At 38.2% G+C, this 22,442-nt stretch overlaps 1 protein-coding gene across 2 annotated transcripts in view; it reads left to right on the forward strand.

Moving 5' to 3' along the window:
* Positions 1-2,305: 2,305 nt before the first annotated feature.
* The window catches only part of MUSK (muscle associated receptor tyrosine kinase), a 208,486-nt gene continuing 188,349 nt past the window's right edge, over positions 2,306-22,442 (forward strand). For both annotated transcript variants that reach the window (XM_036739041.1, XM_036739042.1), the window contains exon 1: positions 2,306-2,384. In XM_036739041.1, the coding sequence (XP_036594936.1) occupies positions 2,306-2,384 (79 nt within the window). The remainder of the gene's footprint in view (positions 2,385-22,442) is intronic.

Genomic DNA, 22,442 nt, shown 5'->3' on the forward strand with positions numbered 1-22,442 from the left:
CTACACAGAGAATACTGTATAATCTGATGCTGTATTATATCATATTAAGATATGCCATATAATCATATCATTATATATCATTTTATGCATGACATATTCAGATATGTCATGATATATTATAAGTAATAATACTGTTATCTCTGTCCTAAAATAAATAATTGTGTTGTACAGAAAACAAGTACAAAAGGAAATGTCCAAGGTGGACTAAAGGGGCCTTAAAGAGGTATTGGCAGCCTTCTTGAGGTCAGGGGCTAGTTCTGTATATCTTTGTCTCATGGTCCCCAGCCCAGTGGGGACATAATACATATTTTGTAAAGTGTATTAACACATAATTTGTTTTCAATAAGTGTTTGTTGAATGAATGAGCTGGAACTGAAGCTGTCCCTTGACAGATGAGTAGATGAAGAGGAAAGTGAAACTATGCATAATGTGTGGGGAATATAATATAATAAAGACACTGCCTAGATTGGAACCAGATGTTAGTATGAGGAAGTAATGGGAAATAAGACTGGCCAGTAAACTCAGGTCCACAATCCCTTTTTTAGTCAGCTACTCAGTCAATAAGCAAATAAGTGCTTACAATGTGTTAGGCACTGTGATAAGGGCTGGGGATGAAAAGGCTAAAATGGGGTTGGTGCCCTTAAGGAGCTCACATTCTGATGTGGGATACAACATGCAAACAATATACAAGATGCACACTGTGTAAATGGGAGGTCATCTAGAAGGAAGACACAAGCAGAATGTGTGCCATATAGGTGGAGGGCCGGGGAGGGGGGGCCAGTAAACCAGGAAAAGTCCCTCGCAGAAAGAGAGATTTGAGTTGATTCTTAAAGGAAGCCAGGGAAGCTAGGAGGCAGAGGTTCTCAATTTCCTCAGATCTAAAATGATAGGGTCTGAGGTCCCTTAGAGTTCTAAAGCTATGATCCTATGAAATGATCTAGGAAGTTGCACTGCTTCACCAAAGAATGGAACTCTGTTCTTTGCCTTTGTCTTCAAAGGCTTACACCACTTGGGAGAAGCAAAAATGAAGATGTGAAGCGGGTACCCCCGTGGCCAGCTAAATTAACTCTGTTGATTAATTTTACGAAAAATGTCACAGGCAAATGACTCTCAAATTCTTATCTAAAGAAGGCAGAAACCTATGGATTTAGGAAAAGGGACATATAAATGTGTGTGTGTGTATACATACATATATGTATATATATATATATATATACATAACTCCATATATATGTATATATATACATATATATGTATATATATAAAACAAAGGTAAGAAAGATGACATAATTTCAAAAGATAGATGGAGAGAGTCCTGGGAATTCAGGGGAAGGCCAAACTCAGACTGGAAGATGGAAAGAGAAATTGAGAAACAGTAGCCTCTTTCATAAATTCACAATTAAGGAAAGGTTAAGCAAACTGATAAAGAGAGGGGATTAAAATTAAAATTGGAGGACATTTAAAGGACAGACATGAATGGGTAAAGTAGGAGGAGTAAAAAGTTGGGAAAAGCAGAGAGGAAGAAGAGGAAATAGAGAAGTGAAGCAAAATGAAAAGGGAAGGGGGCGTATTGAGAAAAAGGGGAAGAGAAAGGTGTAGGCAAATGATTTGAGACAATAAAGAAGGAGCTAGGAGGGTTGTGTTGGTAGTGGGGGGGGGGCGGGGTGGTGGTTTGTCCTTCGTTGTAGAAGAGGACCGTGATATCAGGAAGATGATGCCATGACTTGATAGTGAATTGAAGTGAAGAGGGCTGTTAGATTGACTAGGGGCTAAGAGGAGCCTTGAATAAGAGCTGGAAGGAGAGAAATCAAAAGGAAGAGTATGTAGTGAGAATAAGACAGAAGGTGAGGATAATTGAAGGGAGAGGTGCCAGGGATTGCAAACTCCTCAGATAAAGAGTATTGCAATGTAGATATATTTGCATAAGCTAATTTGAAAGATCAGTTAAAAAAATGTACCACTCAGGTTAAGTTATTGTTTGGGAAAGGCATCTGGCATTGTATCCCCTGCCATTTCTTAAAAGGGATTCTGAAGGGATTTGCATTCTCTTGTTTCTCCAGACCCACGTTTGCATACTGACCTAAGTGGATGCCCACCAGCTGGCCGTGTCCATCATGCAGCCAAGTCTGAGAATTCCTGATTATACTTAGCCCCTGCGGAGCTTGGAGCACAGACAGTCCGTAGGAGGAGACCTTTGGTAACAAACCAAGCTTTAAAATGTAACCTGGGGGGGGGGGCATTTTCCTATCTTTGCTTGAACAGAGATTTCTTCTCCCCCCCTCCCCTTCCATATTGGATTATAATCATGAGAGAGCCAGTCAACATTCCACTTGTACACATCCTTGCCCTGGCTGCCTTCAGCTTGGCCGAAAAACTTCCAAAAGGTTGGTTTGAACAAACTCATCTTCTTGCATAGTCACTGTGTGTGTGTGTGTGTGTGTGTGTGTGTGTGTGTGTGTGTGTGTGTGTCACAGCTGCAGCTCACTCTGTGGGTGTTCAGTCATTCTTGGGGGTTGTGTAGGTGGGAGGGCAGGAGTAAAGGGAAGGGAGGGAAACTGTATAAATAAGCACACCTGGTCTCTTTGCATTTGGCTGGCTTGGTGCCTTTGTCCCCCCCACCAAAAAGTCTGCTCACAGAAAACCCACCTCTAGATTGCCAGGGAAAGCTGAAGCAGGTAGACAGACCCCCTGTTGTTGAAATCATTTTCCTGATTGTGTGAGCCAAACTTCAATGTGGTTGAAAATGGTAAAAGAAGAATTTTTGTGTGGTTAGTTGGTGTTTTTTTAATATATGGTTAACCACTGAATATGGATACAGTGCTGGCTGGGCTTAAAAGCCAGGAAGACCCTGGCTTGAATCCACCCACCCTTAAACACTTACTAGCTGTGAGACCCTAGACAAGTCATGTAATCCCTCTAAACTTCAGTTTGTTCATCTGTAAAAACAAGTGGTTGGATTCTTTTACTTCTAAGGCCCCTTCCAGGGAAGGGAACAAGCATTTATTATGTGCCTATCATGTACCAGGTACCATGTTAAGCGCTCTACAAATACCATCTTTGTCTTCTAAATCCTAAAAATCTGATGAGCCCTTTCCTTAAGCACTCATCTTTTGTAGTTTCTAATTAGACAATTATCTTCCCCCCCCCTCCAATTTGGTTGTGTTTTCACATAGGGCTGCAGTTTGTGAAACAGAAATAAGCCCTAATTAATATAAAACATTAAGAGCTTAAAAAAAAAAAACTTAGTTGAGAATACCTTTTGAGACAGGATTCGGCTGAGTGGGAGATGGCCCAAGTTTTTTCTGGGCCATTCATATACACCGGAAATAACACCACCTCGGGGGAGAGGAAAGCAACTTAAGAAACTGATGAGCACCTGTTACCCTAGCAGGAATGTCCACAGCCTGATCATTCCTGGCCAGAGATTTGTCAGGCTGGGGAAAGGGCTGGTTAGTATGCTGTGAAGTGCCAGAGGACCCTGGTAATAGCCTCTGGTTTACAAAAAAAAAAAAACCAGGGCATGCTAAAACCACTTAATTTAGTGACAGAAACACAGATTGGGCAGGAGTGAATGAATACTAGAAACCAGATGAAAGAGAAAATCACATAGTTACGGAGTTTGTGAGAAACACAAAGTAAAAGGAATCTGTTCTTTAGAAGATAGGCTTTCTCTATTTTTTTCTTTCTTAAAACCAAGAAAAAGATTGTATTTCTGATCTGGAATAGCCTATTTTATAGTACCCAAGTAACATGGAAAGTAAATTAGAAGTCAGAGGACCTCAGCTCAGATCCTGACTCTGCCACTTACTACCTTTGTGACCTTTGGGTAAGTCACTCATTGTCTCTGTGACTTGGTTTCCTCATCTAAAAAAGTGGTGTGGTTGCTTTGGATGACCACTGATGCAGGGGTTCTTAGCCTTTTTGTGTGTTGTCGACCCCTACAGCAGTCTCAGAATAGTTTTAAGTTTATAAAATGAATAAAATTGTAAAGGAAACTAATTATATTGAAATTCAGATACAATATCTTCCCCCCCCCATTCAAGTTCAGGAACTGTTTCAAATCTATCTACAATCCCACAGACCCCAAGTTAAGAACCCCTTCTCTGAGGCCTCTTCTGGCCATTAAACTATCGTTCTCTTGATCCTAATATCTCTATAGAAAAGGCAGAGCAGCCTGAGAAAATGTCTTTATTCTAGTGGCTGTGCAGAAATGTGGGAGCTTCAAGGTTAGGAATGTAAACTGGACATAATAGAGAAGCAACACTTAGAATTAGGTCCCTCTTCTCAACATAAGTCATATGTTCATCATACTACCTTTTAGAAAATCCCAAATTTTAAAATGCAAACTCCTCAGGTAGATACAAATTCAAATATGCTTCTGCTGTGGATAATAATAGGTAGAAAAAATTTGTATTGGCCTTGGTTCATTTTAACACTTCCTGAATGCACCACAGATGTCCAATACCCATGTGTATAGTTTGAAGATAGGCCTATGTCTTATTTGTGCTATTTTAAATCATGGAGTTATCTAAAAAACTTCCTGATTATATCTTAGTTTACATGTCACACACAGGATGTCCAGTTATAACATAGGTCAGGAGAGGCCATGTTCATTTCTTTTGACTTCATAGACCAGGATTTAGTTAAAGCTTTTTATGTGGACAATCAATAATTTTAGATTCCAGAAAGTTTGGATTTATGGTTTATGAATTTTAAAGATTGGCATCTTCCTATAAAAACAAATCACATTCCTTTGGGGACTTTCTAGAAGGATGGGAAGAAAATGGCGGCACAGCTGAATTGCTGATTGTGCCATTGTACATTATTCTGACTTAAATAATCAAAATATCTAAAGGATATCCTGTTTCTTTTGTTTTACTTAAATGACATTTTGAGATGAATTTTGGAAAGAGATTTCCAAAATATAATTACAAAAGTCTTTGTAAACCATAAAATACTATATAAATGTGTATAGATATTTTAAATCTAAATTTATCTGTATTTTTCATACTTTTCACATCAAGTTGTCCCTCTACTCAAAGCATAGATCTAATAAAAAAACAAACCAAATATCTATTTTCTACATGAATACAACATACAATTCTAAGCATACATATGGTGCAAACATTACCTCAATAGAGGTCCTTGAAAAATGTTTTATAGCTAGGCAAGATAAAAAGTTAGTACTGTTTTGCTATAATTGATAAAAATTCTAATGTATGACCCAAAACTTTCATAATTATTTTCTCTATCTGAAATGAAAACAAGGAGTGTTAAATTACTAGAAACAATACTTCTGGTGTGATTTTTGTCCTTTATCTAACACTATATAATTTAATGAGATTGGTAATAATGATTGAAAACATGGAGAAGAACATATTCAAATTGATCAAATTAAAATTCTGCAGTTATTAGAAGATTCTTTCCCAGTAATCTACTCATTTATCCAGTTGTCAACATGCACTTTTCACAATGGAATCATGACCTTATTTTGCAAAGGGAATCAATTATTACAATAAATAGCTCTTAATGTTTACTGATTTGGGGAGATATGTTCCATCCAAAATATTCAAAAGTATAAATCAATGCTAATTTCACTATGTACTTGATCCCAAATATCCAAGTGAAACTTTTTTTTACAAATGATATTAGTCGATCTTAATCACATTTGCCAGCATAGCATGTTTTTTTTAAATACAAGAATTTTGAAAAAATAGTAATCTAATTCATTTTCTAATACAGGATTCTTAATATGATGTCCATAAGCCTCCAAATCTGTCAATAGATTTCAGCAGTTTTAAGAACTTGGATGTGTTAAAAAAAAATCACAACATTTCAACATAAATGATTTCCTTTGTAATCTTATGAATTTTATGACATATATTTAAGGAAGTCTAAGAAGTGGTTCATACTCTTTACCAGATGGCTAAAAAGTTTTGTTCATGATATATACACACAAAAATTAAGACTTCTTGCTCTAATGCTTTAGAACGAATATATTAAATATATATTGAGCTCATGAATGGTCTAGGAAAAATGTAATCCAATATATAAGAGCAGGGATAATGACAACAAATGAATCTTGTGATCAATCTCGCACTTTAAAAAATTACCTCATTTACTCATAAAACTTGAATTTTGGATTCTTTTTATCTTGAATAAGCATTTTAGCACAAATTCTCATATAATTCATTCATGTACATCCCACTCCAGTTACTCAACATAAGACATCTGACTAAGTCTGTGTGGGCCCAGCTGTCGATGAAACCCAGTACACCAAGCACTTAATGGATGCTTTAAATCTGTGTCCATTGAAAGAGTTACTCATTGTGTGTTTGTGGAAACCCAGTTGCTATGAGCACCACAGACCTGAGGGAGACAGGAGAAAATAGATGAAGTGTGTCTTGATTTCTTTAAGTTACATCAGGTAGGCAGAAAATAGACTTAAAAACTGGAAAGTATGAGGATATGTAGTGCCAGAGATTGGAAAACAGGATCATGACAGGCCTAATAGAGACAAAATGGGGTCACTTTAGGAGATCACTCCATTTGTTATATGTTGGTGACTTGTTATCTGCAAACATAACACAAATTATTTAGTGAACTAAAAAATAAAAAGTAAAAGATATGTTGTCAAGGCCTATTCATTCACCCTCCCCAATAGCTCTCAAATTAATTTCTTCTTTACTATTCCACTGGCATGACCTTAGTTCACCCCTTATGACTTCCCTCTAGTCTACCCCAAACTTCCCACTTACCTCTAACTTTGCTTTCTCTCCAATCCATCCTTCACTCTAATGCCTGCATACACTTTAGGTCATCTGTTAATTGATATTTAAAATAATAATGACAGAGAACCAGTGCAAGGATTCTGTCAAAGTTTTGTTTAAACTGAAGTTTGAGAACTACTCCTTAGTGGAATGCCTCTGCCTTCTGAATACCAGATGGGTCATCTTTCCACCCCTCCCCTATTATCCTCTGCTATACTTAGGGTCTCAGGAGGTCTAAAGCCCCCGTGGATAGTGTTCCCAATTTTGCTAGCGGGCCTAGTGTTGTGGTTTCAACTCCGCCCACCCAGGGACGCCAAAAACTGTTGTGGTTTCAGATGCCTTGTCTCAAAGAATTCAGTCAGACCACCTCTAATCCAAGCATAGGCATTTAATGAGATTCGATGCCTCTCATGAAGCAGGCTAAATTCCAAGAGGAACCAGCAATGTCGGAGAAAGCAAGATGGATTTTTATAAGGCAAAGATGCAATTACATAACAGAAATTATGAATATTAAAAAAGCAGGAGGGGTTTGGTAAGGGATTGGGTAATAGGGGAGGGGTCCCAGCCACTATGGAACTGTGCATGTGATTACTCACCATGCATACAGGAAAACCCATTTGGGAGCATGTGTCTATGATAATGATAGTATAACAAGCCTCTTTACATCCTAAGTTCACCTCAAGTACAGCTTTTGTTATTATTGAGCAGGTGCCTACTTAGGGAAAGTTTTGGGGTCCACATCCTGCTCGGGCATCCTGGTGGTGCTGCTTTCTGATCGGCTGAGTATTGTGGTCCTGTCTGAGACTAGATGGACATGGTTGCAATTGAGTGCATGGCCATACCTGCTGTTTCTGTGGGAAATATGAGGAATGGGTCTGGGGCCAGTGGCTAGCTAGAGGCAGTGGCTGGGATCCCATCACATGGACATGCCTGCTGTTCTGTGAGAAATATGAGTTCATGGACATACCTGTTGTTTTAGTGAGCAGTGAGGCATAAATGAAGAAGTTAGGATATTGAGGGGCGGGGTGAATGGCTAGGTAGGTGCAATGGGCCTGCTGTTCAGTGGGGCCTATAAAGAAGTTAGAATATTGGGGCTGCGGACAGCTTTGTTATGATTCCATCACTAGCACTGCAATTCCATTTAACCATTCAACAGTCAGATTAGGTTTTACAAGACAGCGTTTACTTCAAAAGTGTAGCAAGAACAAATGTCCACCAATTTTCTGCCCCCTCTCGAATCTGGGTGACATTATGCCCCTTTTATACCTTGGTTCCTGGGGAGGGGAGGAGAACTAGGTTCACAGTCTAGTTCCATCCCTACATAGTCTTGGTACCTTAATCACACCACATTCTGAATCCAGTGCCCTCCTCGGGCTTGTGTCTTATCCCCCTACTCTCTTCTCAGGGGTTCCCTCTTGGACTGGTTTAATCATCAGACCCAGAATCCTGGGCTCCAGTGTCCCTATGGCTTGAGCTCTCAGGTTTGGGGACTCCATTCCCTCTAATGAAAAGGACAAACCAAATAAGACCAACATCCCAACCCATTTCTTGGGACCACGGGCTCTAAAGGAAAATGGCCCTCTGGGCCTTCCTTCCATTCCCATCAAGCTTACTGCATGTCTCCCTTGCTATGAGTGAATGAGTCCTTCACCCCTGAATGCCACCAGAAGGAGATCTCAACTGCGCCTTAGTCAGGTAGATTTAAAGATGAAGGAAGTCCTGGCTCTAATAAAGATGCTTCCAACCACATTAAGCCAATGCCCAATGTATTCTCCCAAAAGCAGATCCCTGAGTGGATGCTTCTATCTTGGGTAATCTGGGCATGCATCAAAACCCATTACATTAGTTTGACTGGTGTACAGCCCCAAGCAAATTACTCAGCTGAAGTTATCACCTGAATTAATGGATGAAGAATCCACTATTTGAGGAACTCTCCTTCTCAGTGATAGGAAGAACAAAGAATCAATTAAAACAAACAACAACAACAATAACAAAAAACAAGGTCTTAGCTGAATACTTGGTGACCACTAGCCAATTATTCCTATGGCGACTTTTCTGATGCCCTTACTTAAAACCCCAAAGGCCAGGTAAATGAGGATCAACACAGAATGAGGGTGGATTGCTATAATAACAGTGTCAGGAATGCTAATGCTCAAAATATGCAACTATGGAGAATTGTAAAAGGCTTTTTCATTATGTTGGGCAAGAGAAAGAGCAAAGAAGGTGTAGACTACAGGCTCAAGTTGAGTGAGATAAACATAGCTGATAGAATGGAGGCAGACACAGCAAAAGTGGTCATCGTAGACATTTTCAAATATTTGAAAGACTGTCATATGAAAGTATAATCAGACTGTCCTCTCATCCATATAATGACTGCTTGAATGACTAAATGATTTCTTGGATTTCTTGATCTCTGATTAAGAACCCTTAGTTTAAATGGATTCTAAGTTTCCTTCCAATTCCAAGATTCTGTGACTGAGTGGTCTCAAATCAATCAATCCTGTATAGAAAAGCTCACCAGATACTGTGATACAAGAAACCCTTTTGTCACTATTTCAGTATTTTCATAGTAAGAAGTCAACCTTTGATCTAGGACTTCTGTGCGGTTGTTTTAGGACTCCTCTTGGTTTAGTCTGTAACGAATATGGACAAAAATTGAGCAAATATTAAATTTAAGATAATGTTTTAGACTCTTAAGGGAATATAAGTATTTCAATATTTTCAAGTGTAGCTGAGGGGAGGGGTACTACTTTCCAGCTATGGTAGCTGAGTGAGTCCCCACAGTGATGGGAGTGAGCCCTACTAAAAAAGGGGAGAAGGAGCTCAATAACCATGCTTGTCCTAAGTTAACAAAATGCTCTAAAACTATTAAATGACCAAAGAAACACAATAGTTCACCCTTGTGCTACATGTGTATTTAATGTAATTGGTGTTAAAAGTTTTTCCTGAAGTCCTTCAACTTTAGGGTGTATAATTATAGAGTTTTCTTGTCAGCTAGATTGTATAGAAGACAGGGCCCTGGATCTGGTATAAGGAAGATGAGTTCAAATCTGGCCTCAGACACTTACTGTGTGACCATGGGCAAATTACTTAACCTCTGCCTCAGTTTTCTCATCTGTAAAACTGGTGTTAATAAGAGTGCCTACCTCCCAGGGTTGTTTTGAGAATAACGTGAGGTAACATTAGCAAAGTGCTTTGTAAACCTTCAAGTGACATATAAATACTGTAATCATTGATAATCGTGATAATGGCCTGCTATACCATTAACTGATTTACCAACAGATTGTATCCAGGTTGTCTAAATGTAGGTGGCAAAGTACTAGTACCTCCTCCACAGTAATTTTTAATTGGGAGAAATTCAACAAATATTTATTAAGTGCCTACTTAGTAGAAGGCATTGTGCCATGGATGTAAAGACAAAAACAGAAACAGTTCCTGCCCTCAAAGCACTTAAACTCTCCTTAAAACATATTGTCGTTGAGTCATTTCAGTAGTGTCAGACTCTTCGTGACCCCATTTGGGGTTTTCTTAGCAAAGATACTGGAGCAGTTTGCCATTTCCTTCTTTAATTCACTTTACAGGCATGGAAACTGAGGCAGGCAGGATTAAGGGACTTGCTAGTAAGTGTCTGAGGTCAGATTTGAACTCAGGAAGAGGAATCTTCCTGACCTCAGGACCGGCACTCTATCCACTCTCTCCTGGCTGCAAGCATAAAGCGCACATAAAAAAAATATAAAGTAATTTCCAAAAGGAAAGTACCGGGGGGCACCTGAACTTCTTCTTGGAAGGAAGGTGGGGATTAGAAGACTCAGAGATAATTCTAATAGTTCACATTTAGACCCGATTAGAGCTGGACCTGTGATTACATTATTATAAGCAATTCCCTTCGGTGAGGGAAACACTCTTTACCTCTCCTTACCTTAGGTTAGCACCTTCTAAACTGTTTATAATTCTAGTCCCCCAGAGTATTAGAAGGGTAAGTGGCTTATTTAGAGTCACACAGACAGCATGGGTCAGGCAAGATTTAGATTCCGGTCTTTCTGGCTTTGAGGTTCTCCCTCCATGAATACCATGACTATTTATTCACAAAATTTTTCAAAATAATTATATAGATATAGATATAGATATAGATATAGATATCTTGCTCATGAGGTAAGGAAGGAGAACTCGCCTAGGGCCTAGACAGATGTATGGTGATAGAATGGAACATGTCAAGTGTGAAAGCAAGTTATTAGTTAATTTGACTAGAATTTAGCATGTGGGAAGAAGAACAATGTGCCATAAGATTAAATATTATTAGGTGCTTTAAAAGTTAACTTTTATATAACTTTTAAATACAATAGAATATTATGCTATAGGATAGTATGTATGCTAGACTATTTAGTATATATCCTATGGACGTGCCCAGCATGTAAGGAATTCATTTCAATTGCAACATGATAATTATCATTAGTTTTTCTGAGATGAACTGAGATAGGCAGAGGTAAAGGATCAAATTTAAAAAAAGACTTAATTCCAACAAACATTTATTAAGCTATTACTCAATTCTTCAGAAAGATGTAATGTGATATAATTGATAGAATGCTAGACTTGGAGTCAGGAAGACCTAGGTGCAAATCTTTCCTCAGAAAAGAGAGCACAATGATTAGAATGCTGGATTTGGAGCTGGGAAATCCTGAGTTCAAATCCTGTCTAGTCCCTTAATCATCATCTGACAGTCTCCTCAGCTGTAAAGTGGGGATATTAATAGCACCTACCTCCCAGGGTTGCTGTGAGGATCAAATGAGATAATATTTGTAGAATACTTTACAAACCTTAAAACTCTATTAATTCTTATCATCATCATCATCATCAGTGTGACCATGGGCAAGTCACTTAACTTTTCTGAGGCTCAGCAAATCCCTAAGACTTATCTACTAAAGTAGAGATAGGTCATGATCTATCTGACTAGACAGAGAGAGTTCCCATATTGAGCAAGTCATATATCCCCAAACCAGGGTCAACCTTGGCAGTATTATGAGAATGGCAAAGATTATTGTTGGCACCCTTCTCCTTTATCTTTGCGTACTCTAGCACTGCTAGTCCCTCTCTGCTAGCTAGCTAGCTCTCTCCACTTCCCCAAACCCTACTCTTCACAATGCCTTCTCTGGTCCTTCCCTACTTACTAAGCAGCCCATGTTATAGACCTTTTCCACACTACAAGAGCCCATCAAAATTTGTCTCACTTTCTTTTCCTTCACAATCCTGCTGAGTAATCGATCTAAAAATGAGTCCTCACTAATACATTAATAGATGCTAAATATGTTACCCATTAATGGAATTCATTTGAACAATTATCAGTTGGATACCTACTATAAGCGGTGTATGCAAAGGTGATCTGGAGGCTCTATGGGAAGGTAACCTGCACTGATTGTTTATCGACTGATGACTACAAAGTCAGTCAACAATCAACAAACATTTATTAAGCACCTACTATGTGCCAGGCACTTTGCTAAGGGCTAAGGATGCAAAGAAAGGCAAAAGACTCTCGCCTTTTTCCCCCTGCTCTCAAGAAACACAAGATTCTTACCTTTAAAGAGCTATTGTATAGAAGAGACAAGTACATAAATAACCATGGTCCAAGACAGGATATAAACACCACAATCAAAGTACAAGGGAAGTACTTTAGATGAAAATTCCATTTGAGCTTGGACCTTACAGAAATAGCATCTTGACCTTGAAAGAGTGACTTTAATGGTAGAAATTCCAGTCATCACAGCCAGCTGGTAGATGAGGTATTCTAGGGCTTACCTATCTTATAATGTATTCACTTGGAAAACCACCTATTGTTTCCCTTTTGTGTCCTGGTTTTAATTACATCTCAGATGTCAGCAGCATTAGAATCTATAGGAAAGAATTGGGCACAATTGTTAAGGAAAATTGCTCAGTTTTTAATGCAATAATCATACAACATTCTTGGCATGAAAGAGGCTTCAGATAATAAGAAAAGACCAAAAGTGAATAAGAACTTTTCTTATAATATTAAAACCATTGTCCCATGCCACTGCTCTTAATTTACAAAATACTTGAGCCAAACTGTCATTTGTCATCCTGTGTCCATATCCAGTACTTTCCATCTCTATGTCTTTGGTCATGCTGTTCCCTATGTCTGGAATGTCCTCTCCCTCATTTCTGCCTTTTGAAACCCTACCCATCTCAGCTCAGACGCCACCTCCTTTATCGTACCTTCATTGATTCCCCCAACAAGAAATTTTAGCTTCTTTCCAACCTTCCCTAATATTCTAGAGTGCTAATGTTTATTTTTGATCATATTCAGCACTTCAGCTGTGATATGGTTGTCATATAATTGTAACACAGTATTGCATATTTTTTGTATCAAATCTTCCCCCCTAAATTGTAAACTCCGTAAGTGTGAGTGTCCTACTTTAATTAGCTTTGTGTTGCCCTATGCACCTATCACAGCACATAGTAGGGATAGAGATTGGACTTGTGATTCTTTTTGTATAGGAACTCCCAGGTGAGAAAACTCCCTCTACCAATGCACATTGGTACTTTGTCTATAATTTATCACCTTAGAAAATTGTACAAAGCAGAGATGTCAAACACTTGGCACACTCTGAAGTAGGCTAAAACCAGAGTAAAATGTAATTGGTCAATATTTAAATAAAATAAATAAATATAAATAAAATAAAAATAATTAAAATAGAAAATATATAGAATAAAAATAGATAAAAACAAACAAAAATTAAATAAAACATAGATAATGTTAATATGTGGCTATCTAAGTCAACATGGGACCACAGGGATCTTTACTTACACAGGATTTAGTGGCTCCTGTTTCTTTTGGAGTTTGACACCCCTGGCCCCAAGCACCTGGAAGTTAAATGACTTGCTCTTGGTCACTCAGCCAGAGGCAGGCCTTCAATTCTGGTCTTCCTTATTTCAAGATCAGTTCTCTATTGACTGTGCCACAACTACTTGTCCTTGTACACAGCGTCACCGAACTGACTGTCAAATGATAATAGTCATAACAATAAAAGCTAGCATCATCATCATAGTATATAATCATATATAATATTAATATGATAAAAATAATAGCTAGCCTATAGTTCCTATTCTGTGCCAGTCGTTGTGCTAAGCACTTCACAAATAAACCCAAGAGATAGATGCTCTTATCATCCTGATTTTGCAGTTAGATGCAAAAGGTTAAGTTGGAGGCAAAGGGTTAAATGACTTGCCTAAAGTCACACAGTTATTAAATATCTGAAGTCAAATTTGAACTCATGTCTTCTTGACTCCAGGCCCAATGATTTATTCATTGTACTACCTAGTTGCCTTATGAATGAATGAATGAATGGTTGTTATAATATAAACTGGATCATAGGCAATACTGAAAATTCCCTTGAGCATTTAAAAATTTTTAAGAATGCTTAAGGCATCTCCCACTGTAGGGGACTATATCAATTATTCAAGCTCTCTTATGTTCAAGCCCTGGGATTACTGAATGAAAGAAGTATTCTTGGTTATGTAATATGTAATTAATCAAGAAAATTTAGAAGGAATTTGGTGCATGCTAAGCACTATGGTGATACAAAACTGGAACTTACTTTTCTTTGCATCTCTTTTAGCATCCAACAGTTAATGCAGATGGTAGGCCCTCTATTACAAGGATCTGTTATGTTAGCATGAGTACTCCCTCTCCTGAGAGACAGACTGTAATCCCTGCTATTTCAATAGACAGTCTTCTTGATTTGCTGCAGCCAAAAAAATGATTATCTCTAGCCAACTTTGTGTTGAGCTTCTCTGAACTTAGCATTTCCTCATCTCTAAAATGAGCTGGAGAAGGAAAGAGCAAACCATTCCAGTGTCTTTGCCAAGAAAACCCCAAATGGGGTCATGAAGAGTCAGATGTGACTGAAACAACTGAACAACGACAAAATAATAATACTTAGAGATGTCCAAAAATGATTACCTTGGGAAATGCTGAGCTCCCTTTATTTTGAGGTCTTCAGGCAGTGTCTATGGATTAACCCCTTGAGTATATTATGATGGAGATTCTTTTCATGTATCATTCGGACTACATGTCTGCCACAGAATCCCTTTTAAAACCTTAGATTCTGTGATTCTCTAATATTATAAATATTATCACTCACAAGTTTCATAGATGAACAAGGGTAGGCTTTGTGGTGTTAATGTGATTAAAGAACTTCTGCTCCCATTCAATAGGGCCTTTACTTACACCCTTTACTTACTAGGCATGAAGCTCCAGACCCACACCTTTTCACTAACTAGGCATAAGGCCCTAGGCCTTTTGCTAATTAGGTCATGAGAGGTGTTAAGACCAGAGCCAATTGTATGTGCACTGAGTTCTAGCCAATCAGATGTGCATGAATTCAGCCAATCAGGGACCTGAGTTCTAGCCAATCAAATGCCGGCTAGAACTATATATAAGGAGAGCCCAGAGTGTGAGAGAAGTAGAATTGAGAAGCAGACATTAAGAGGGCATTGAAGAGCAGACATTGAGAGAGAGCCAGCGTCAAGAGAGACTGCAGAGTGGAGAGTGCCGACCAGAGAGTTGCAGAGATCAAAGAGCTGAGAATCTACAGTATCGAGAGATTTGGAGAACTGAGAATCCAGAGAATCCAGAGGATCCAGGACACTGCAAGGACTCTGAGAACTGCAAGGGCTTTCAGAACTGCAAGAGAGCGTGAAGGCAAGCAGAGAGTTAGGATTAGCGAGTGATTGTTTATGGGAAGGCCCTAGTCAGGGGAAGGTTACAGGATGACTTGATTCCTTGCTATAATGCTGTGTTATAATTTCCTTGTTGCTACATTGAGGTGGGCTTATTGGTGTTGGAATATAATTACTGCTATATCGAATTGGAGTTATTGGTCCTGAGATTTGATACTTCGGTGTCTAAATAAATGTCATACTTCTGCCTTCTATGTAGAGAGTTTTTCATACTTTGCAATTCTGAACCATACAGGCATGTTCATGGTCATCCTCAAGGTCATGAATCTTGCCTTACTGATACAGGCTTAGAAAGGCTAAGTGACTTATTTACATGGCTAGAGTGGGGACTGAATTTAGGTCTTCTAAGACTAAGTCTGATATCTGTTCTGCTGTACCACTCTCTATAATATATTTATTGAATTAATGAATGACTCATAACCCAATTTCAAACAATTTGTGTTAGTCCGTGAAAAATGAAATATTCAAGATTTTTAAAAGATATTGAATAGTTCAAAATGTAGAGCACAGTCTATTTTATTTTCAAAATTCATAGAAAAAATTTAGAATTGGTTATGACACACATAGTATTTTGGATGACAGGTTGGCCATCCTTTTGCATGACTTATCATGAAGCATTGAAGCAAGTGGCACAGTGCATCAAGTATGGAACTTGGAGTCAGGAAGACCAGAATCCTGTCTCAGCCATCATAGCCCCTTCCTCCCAGGATTGTTGTAAGCATCAAATAAGATAACATATATAAAGTGTTCTGCAAACTTTAAAACACTCTATAAATGTTAACAATTTATCATTATGTTGTACATGATAGCCACATGAGCATTGTTCAATCATTCAGTCGTATCCAACTCTTCGTGACCCCATGGAGCATCACACACTAGGCCCTTCTATCCTCCACCATCTCTTGAAGTCTGTCCAAGTTCATGTTCGTTGTTTCCATGACGCTATCCATCCATCTCATCTGCTGCCATCTCCCTTTCCTTTTGCTTTCAATTTTTCTCAACATCGGAGTCTTTCCTAATGAGTCCCATCTTCTTATTATGTTGCCAAAGTATTTAAGCTCCAGATTCAGTATTTGACTTTCCAGTAAATAGTCGACTGATAAATAAATGAATAAAGTGTCGACTGATTTGATCTCCTTACTGCTCAAGGTATTCTGAAAAGTCTCTTCTAGCACTACAGTTTGGTAGCATTGATTCTGTAGTGCTCAACTTTCCTTATAATCCAACTCTCACAGCCAGACATTACTACTGGAAAAACCATAGCCTTGACTATATGGACCTTTGTTGGCAAGGTAATGTCTCTGCTTTTTAGTATGTCTGTCCAGATTTGCCATGGCTTTCTTTCCAAAGAACAAGCATCTTTTAATTTCATGGCTGTAAGCACTTTCTGTAGTGATCCTTAAGCCCAAGAATATAAAATCTCACACTGCTTCCATTTCTTCCCCATTTGCCAGGAAGTGATGGGACCATTTGCCAAGATCTTAGTTTGTTTTTTTTCTTTGATGTTAAGCTTCAGGCCAGCTTTTACACTCTCCTCTTTTACCCTCATCAAGAGGTTTGTTTATTCCTTTTCACTTTCCGCCATCAGAATGGTATCAACTGCATATCTGAGATTGTTGATACTTCTCCTGGCAACCTTAATTCCAGCTTTGGATTCATCCAGCCTGGCATTTCACATGATGTACTCTGCATATAAGTTAAATAAAGTGGCAATATACAGCCTTGTATTCCAGTCACTTGTTCCATATTTGGTTCTAACTGTTGCATCTTGGCCTGCATACAGGTAAGATGATCTCATCCTCCTGATGCTCCCTTCTCTTTGAGGACTTGCCACATTTTGTTGTGATCCAGCCAATCGAAGGCTTTAGTATAATCAATGAAGCATCATATTTTCTAGTTTAATCACTGAGATACAGTTTTAATGGGCTAGATAACTTTTTCCCATTTCGATGTTTAAAATATAAAGAAATATAAACAAGTTATATAATTATGAATCCAGATGTTGGCTTCTCCTATAATCTAATTGTCCATTTCTATGATATATTATCCATTTAGAGCAATCATCTATAACCTTGTGTCAGAGGCTCTTTCCTAACATGAAGGTATCTGAGTACTCTTTGGGAGATTCTCAGTTTTCTGGCCCATTGCTCCCACCAATGCATCTAGGAACTTCCATATGTAATACATATACTCAATATGTAATTAATAATTCTCCCTTATAAACACACAGATTCACAAGGTTCTGTGCACAAAAGCAAGTTTATTTCTAGGTTGAGGGAAACAAATAGACCTTATCTCAGAGCCCATGGAAATAACAATTCCTGTGAGTAAGCATCTCCTCCCAAGAGGTTTGTATGTGCCTGATCAATTACAGTATTGCCTTGGGTAGGTTTTCAGCAGGAGACTCTTGGAGAGTTGTTTCCTCAGATTGGTGTTTCTCTACCGTGGCTTCATGTCTAGCTTGCACCTCCAGTAGCCTTGCAAGATGGCATCTGTAGCTGCCTCCTCCTGCAGTTTTCTCTACTACTTACCAGCATACCATTGCAAGAGGAAAGAGACTAGATCTCTTATTTGATTGGAATAGGGAATACCTTCCCTCTTTCTACCACTGAAGGTCAGCACCACAAATAAGGAATAGATAGTATGCTCTTCCAAGACTCCAGATTTATGGTAGGCTTTAAGAGCATGCCAATCTCTTCTTTATTGTTACTTAGTCTATCATGATTTCCTCTGGGACAGCCAGTGGAACTAGGAGGGTGTAATGGCAAGCAAAATGGGATGTGTTGTGAATGTTATGCTTTAGTTCTGAGATGGGATCACAAAGTGTAATGCCTCTGTGGTTCCAAGATCCATGGCTATTTAGATTATTAGTTAAAGCCAAGGATCCTGGAGGGGTGAAAATGTTAAGGCAATCAGACTTTTCCCTGTTCTTCCCTTTTGGGATGCTAAGACTATCAAGTCTCCCCTTTGAATTGGTGAGAAACCTTGTGCTGTTTTTGTTCTGGAGTATTTCTCAGCACTGAGGCAATCAGGAGTCATTGACTTGTATATGATGTGATGCAAGGGGTGGGGAACTTCCACACACCCAGCCTGGGTGAGGTCAGAGCCCTCAGGGCTCCAAACTGGATATAATTGAGGGAAGATTGGTGTTTGACTTTTGGGGCTCACTAATGGAAGGAGTGTTGAGACTCTGGGCAAGCCGTTGTAACTGCCCCCCAGCTTTGCTAACGCAGAAGCATTAGTTCTTCTCTGGTAACTATGTATTGTGATTTGATCAGACAAGGTTTGTCTGTTGTTGCTTGTAATTTCTGTTTGTATTTGCCTTTAAGTTCAGGGGGGCTGATCTTTTCCCTCTGAACTAAGTGAATGATATATGTATGTTTGATTAAACTGACATTGTTAATCCCTTAAAGTTGCTTTCCTTAGAAAAGCGGATCAAAGAACCTGTGTTCGCAACCCTCTGTGTCCTGGTGGTTGTTGGTCTTACACAGCCACAGTAGCTGCTAGCAAGATTGTTGCTACAGAGGGGAGGAGTGTGATTTTTTAATTCCCCATCACTGTTTTCTGAAGCATGTAGGGTAGAGTGTCAAACTATATATACTTTCCCAGCCTTACTGTTTTCTGGGGAAAGAAATACGTGTAGTTCTTGTACTTGAAAAAACCTTTCCTCTACTAGAGGCAGTTTAGAGTAGTAGATAGCCAACCTAAAAGCTGTGAAGACCTCAGTTCAAATCATGCCTCTGACGCATCTGGAGTGGGTAACCCTGGTCAAGTCCCTTAGCTTCTCGGAGCCTTAGCTCCCTAAGAAGGTGTGCTGGTAAATATTTAACAACCAGGTACTTAGATGACGTACTTGTAAGTTTATTCTGCATATTAGCATTTTCTCCATCACTTTTTAAAAGCTAAATCAAGAAAACAATGATTTATAGTTTGCTGATTTCCAAGGTATGAATGTTCACACTGAAATTTAACAATTGGGCTGGTGGTGCTGACTCCAGCACACTCCTCCTTGAGTACTGCCACATGGTTTAGTAATATTGACAAGATGAATAGAAAGGAATGCTGAAAAGAATTATTTTACTACATATTTATTGGTACGATGCAAGTTCCGTGAGAACCAACTTTCATTTTTGTCTTTGTAGTCCTAGTGTTTAGTATAGTGCCTAGAATATAGTAGGTGCTCAATAATGTGTTAAATAAATGTAAGTAAGAAACGATGATCAAAATAAAATCTTTTTGCTTGGTAAATTTTTGACATTTACTAGGTTGACTTAAGGAGTACAATAGTTCCTTAAATAAGGACAAAATGGCTTGCCGTGGAGTTTTAGTATTTAGCAGGTATTCTCAGGTAGGACCTTTAGAGCAGTGGTTCTTAAATTTTTGGGTCTCAGGATCCTTTTACATTCTTTAAACTTAAGTTTTTATTACTATTTTCTATTTTTATATCATCATAGTATTCCCTCTACCCTTCTCCTTCCCTTCCCAGAAAGCCATATGATATGACAAATAGATTTTTTTAGAGAGAGGGAAAAAGTCAGCACAACTTATTGATACACTGAGAAAGTCTGAACACATGTGCAAAGTGTAGAATCTCCCCCCTCCACGAAGTGGTAGGTTTGGGGTGTCTTCTCATAGCTCTTCATTTGAGTCCCCTTTGAGCTTTATAATTCCGTTACATTTACTTTTGATTTTTTGGTGTGTCATTGTTCTTTCCATTTGCATTGTTGTAGTTACTGTGTATAATATTTTTGTGGCTTTGCTTCACTCCACATCAGTTCATGCAGATTTTTCCATGCTTCTCTGTATTCATTATACACATAATTTATTACAGCACAGTAGTGTTTCATTACATTCATGTACCACAATTTGTTTAGCCATTCTCCAATTGGCCATTTACTTTGTTTCCAATGCTTAGGTTTCATGAAAAGGTATTGCTACAAATATTTTGGTGTATATGGGGACTTTTTTCTTATGAATGGCTTCCTTGGAATGTAAGCCCAGCAATGGCATCTCTGGTTCAAAGGTTCTTCAATCATCTTTTCTTAATCGGTTGTCCAAGACAGTTGTTTTTCCAATTAGATATTTCACATTTTCTTCTATTTTTTAATTCTTCTGATTTTTGTTTTATTGTTTCTTGATGTCTCACAGAGTCATTGTATTCCACTTGCCCAATTCTAATTTTTAAGAAATTGTTTTCCTCAGTAAGCTTTTGTACCTTCTTTTCCATTTGGCCAATTCTGCTTTTTAAGTTCTCTTCAGTGAATTTTTGTACATCTCTTTTTTTCCATTGGCCAATTCTGCTTTTTAGGGAGTTCTTCTCTTCAGTGGATTTTTGTGCCTCTTCTACTGTTTGAACTATTCTGTTGTGTAAAGTGTTTTCTTCAATTTTTTTGTGTCTCCTTCAGCAAGCTCCTGACTCTTTGTTTTTCTTGCACCACTCTCATTTCTTTTCTCAATTTTTCTTCTACCTTTCTTATTTGATTTTTTAAATCCTTTTAAAGATCTTCTAAAAATTCTTTTGGGGCCTGAGACCAAGTCGCATTTTTCTTTGAGGCCTTTCATATGGTATTTTGATTTCATTGTCTTCTTCTGAGTTCGTGTTTTGACCTTCCCTGTCTCCATAGTAACTTTCTGTGGTCAAGTTGTTTTTTGTTGTTTGCTCATTTTCTAGTCTTTTTCTTGACTTTTAACTTCATGTTAAAGTTATGCTCCACTCCCAGGGTTGAAGGGGCTCTGTCTTAAGCTTTAGGTTTTTTATGCTGTTGCTTTCAGAGCTAGTGCTAGAGAATCTGTATATTTTTAGTTCTTCCATGGTGGCATGATCTAAGGACAGTTGTGGTCACCACTCTCTTGGACTGTTTTCTTGTCTGTAAGTGACCAAAAGCCTCTTTTCCATAGTTCCTAGAACTATCCATATCCATATCCATACGTATATACATATATATATATATACATATATATATATGCCATTCTATACACACTCCTATTTATCATTTCTTTCTCTGGATACAGATACCATCTTCTTTCCTATGTCCTTTGTAGTTAATATGAGTATTTATAATAGTTAAAATGGTTTATTTGCTCAAAGTTCTTAAAATGATATCACTATGTATATGTATATAAGATAATGTATACGACACTTTCTTAGTTCTGCTCATATCACTCTTTATTATTTCACGCAAGTCTATCCATGTTGTTCTAAGATCATCAAGCTCATTATTTCTTACAGCACAATAGTATTTATTTATCACAATCATTTTAACTTCTGAGTATTTGCATACCCAAACTAATGTTCTCTTTTGTTTCTTTGGTGAGTCTTGCCATTGCAAATTTAAGTTTTTCTGTTCTGCTCCTTATTTTGCCTTGCAGGACATAAGTTTTGGCTCATAATTCTCATTTCTCTTTTAAACCACTGAGGAACAGCATGTTTTGGTTCAACGTTCTCCTTAAATTCCACAGGGTCCTTTGTCTTATCAAATGTTAAACCATTTCCCTTGGTTTTGTAGTATTTTTTCATAGATGTGTTTTGATATAAGCTTGTGACATGTCCCTGGGTCTCTTAACACAGCTTTGCTGCTGGTAGCAAGGGAGGTAGGTAGGAGTGCAGAGTTAAGCCAGGGACAGTGAGCTCCAGTTTTTGATATTTTTTTTTTAACCCTCTATAGTATCCTATACCAGAGCTGTCCAAAATATGGGCCTCGGTCCACGTGCCACCTGCAGTGAGATTTATGTGGCTGCCTACAAGCATAGAAAATTACATAAATGCTTTAGTAACTGCAGCCCAGCTACCAAGAGCTCTTACTGAAATGGCAAATCAAAATACATTGTGTATTGTTCCAATAAAAATCTACGGTTGGACAGCCCTATCCTATACCATGGAGACAGCTAAAGTTGCTTCATCTTTGGCATATAATTTCTGTT

This window comes from Trichosurus vulpecula, chromosome 9 (assembly GCF_011100635.1).
Source record: "Trichosurus vulpecula isolate mTriVul1 chromosome 9, mTriVul1.pri, whole genome shotgun sequence".
Taxonomy (NCBI): Eukaryota; Metazoa; Chordata; class Mammalia; order Diprotodontia; family Phalangeridae; genus Trichosurus; species Trichosurus vulpecula.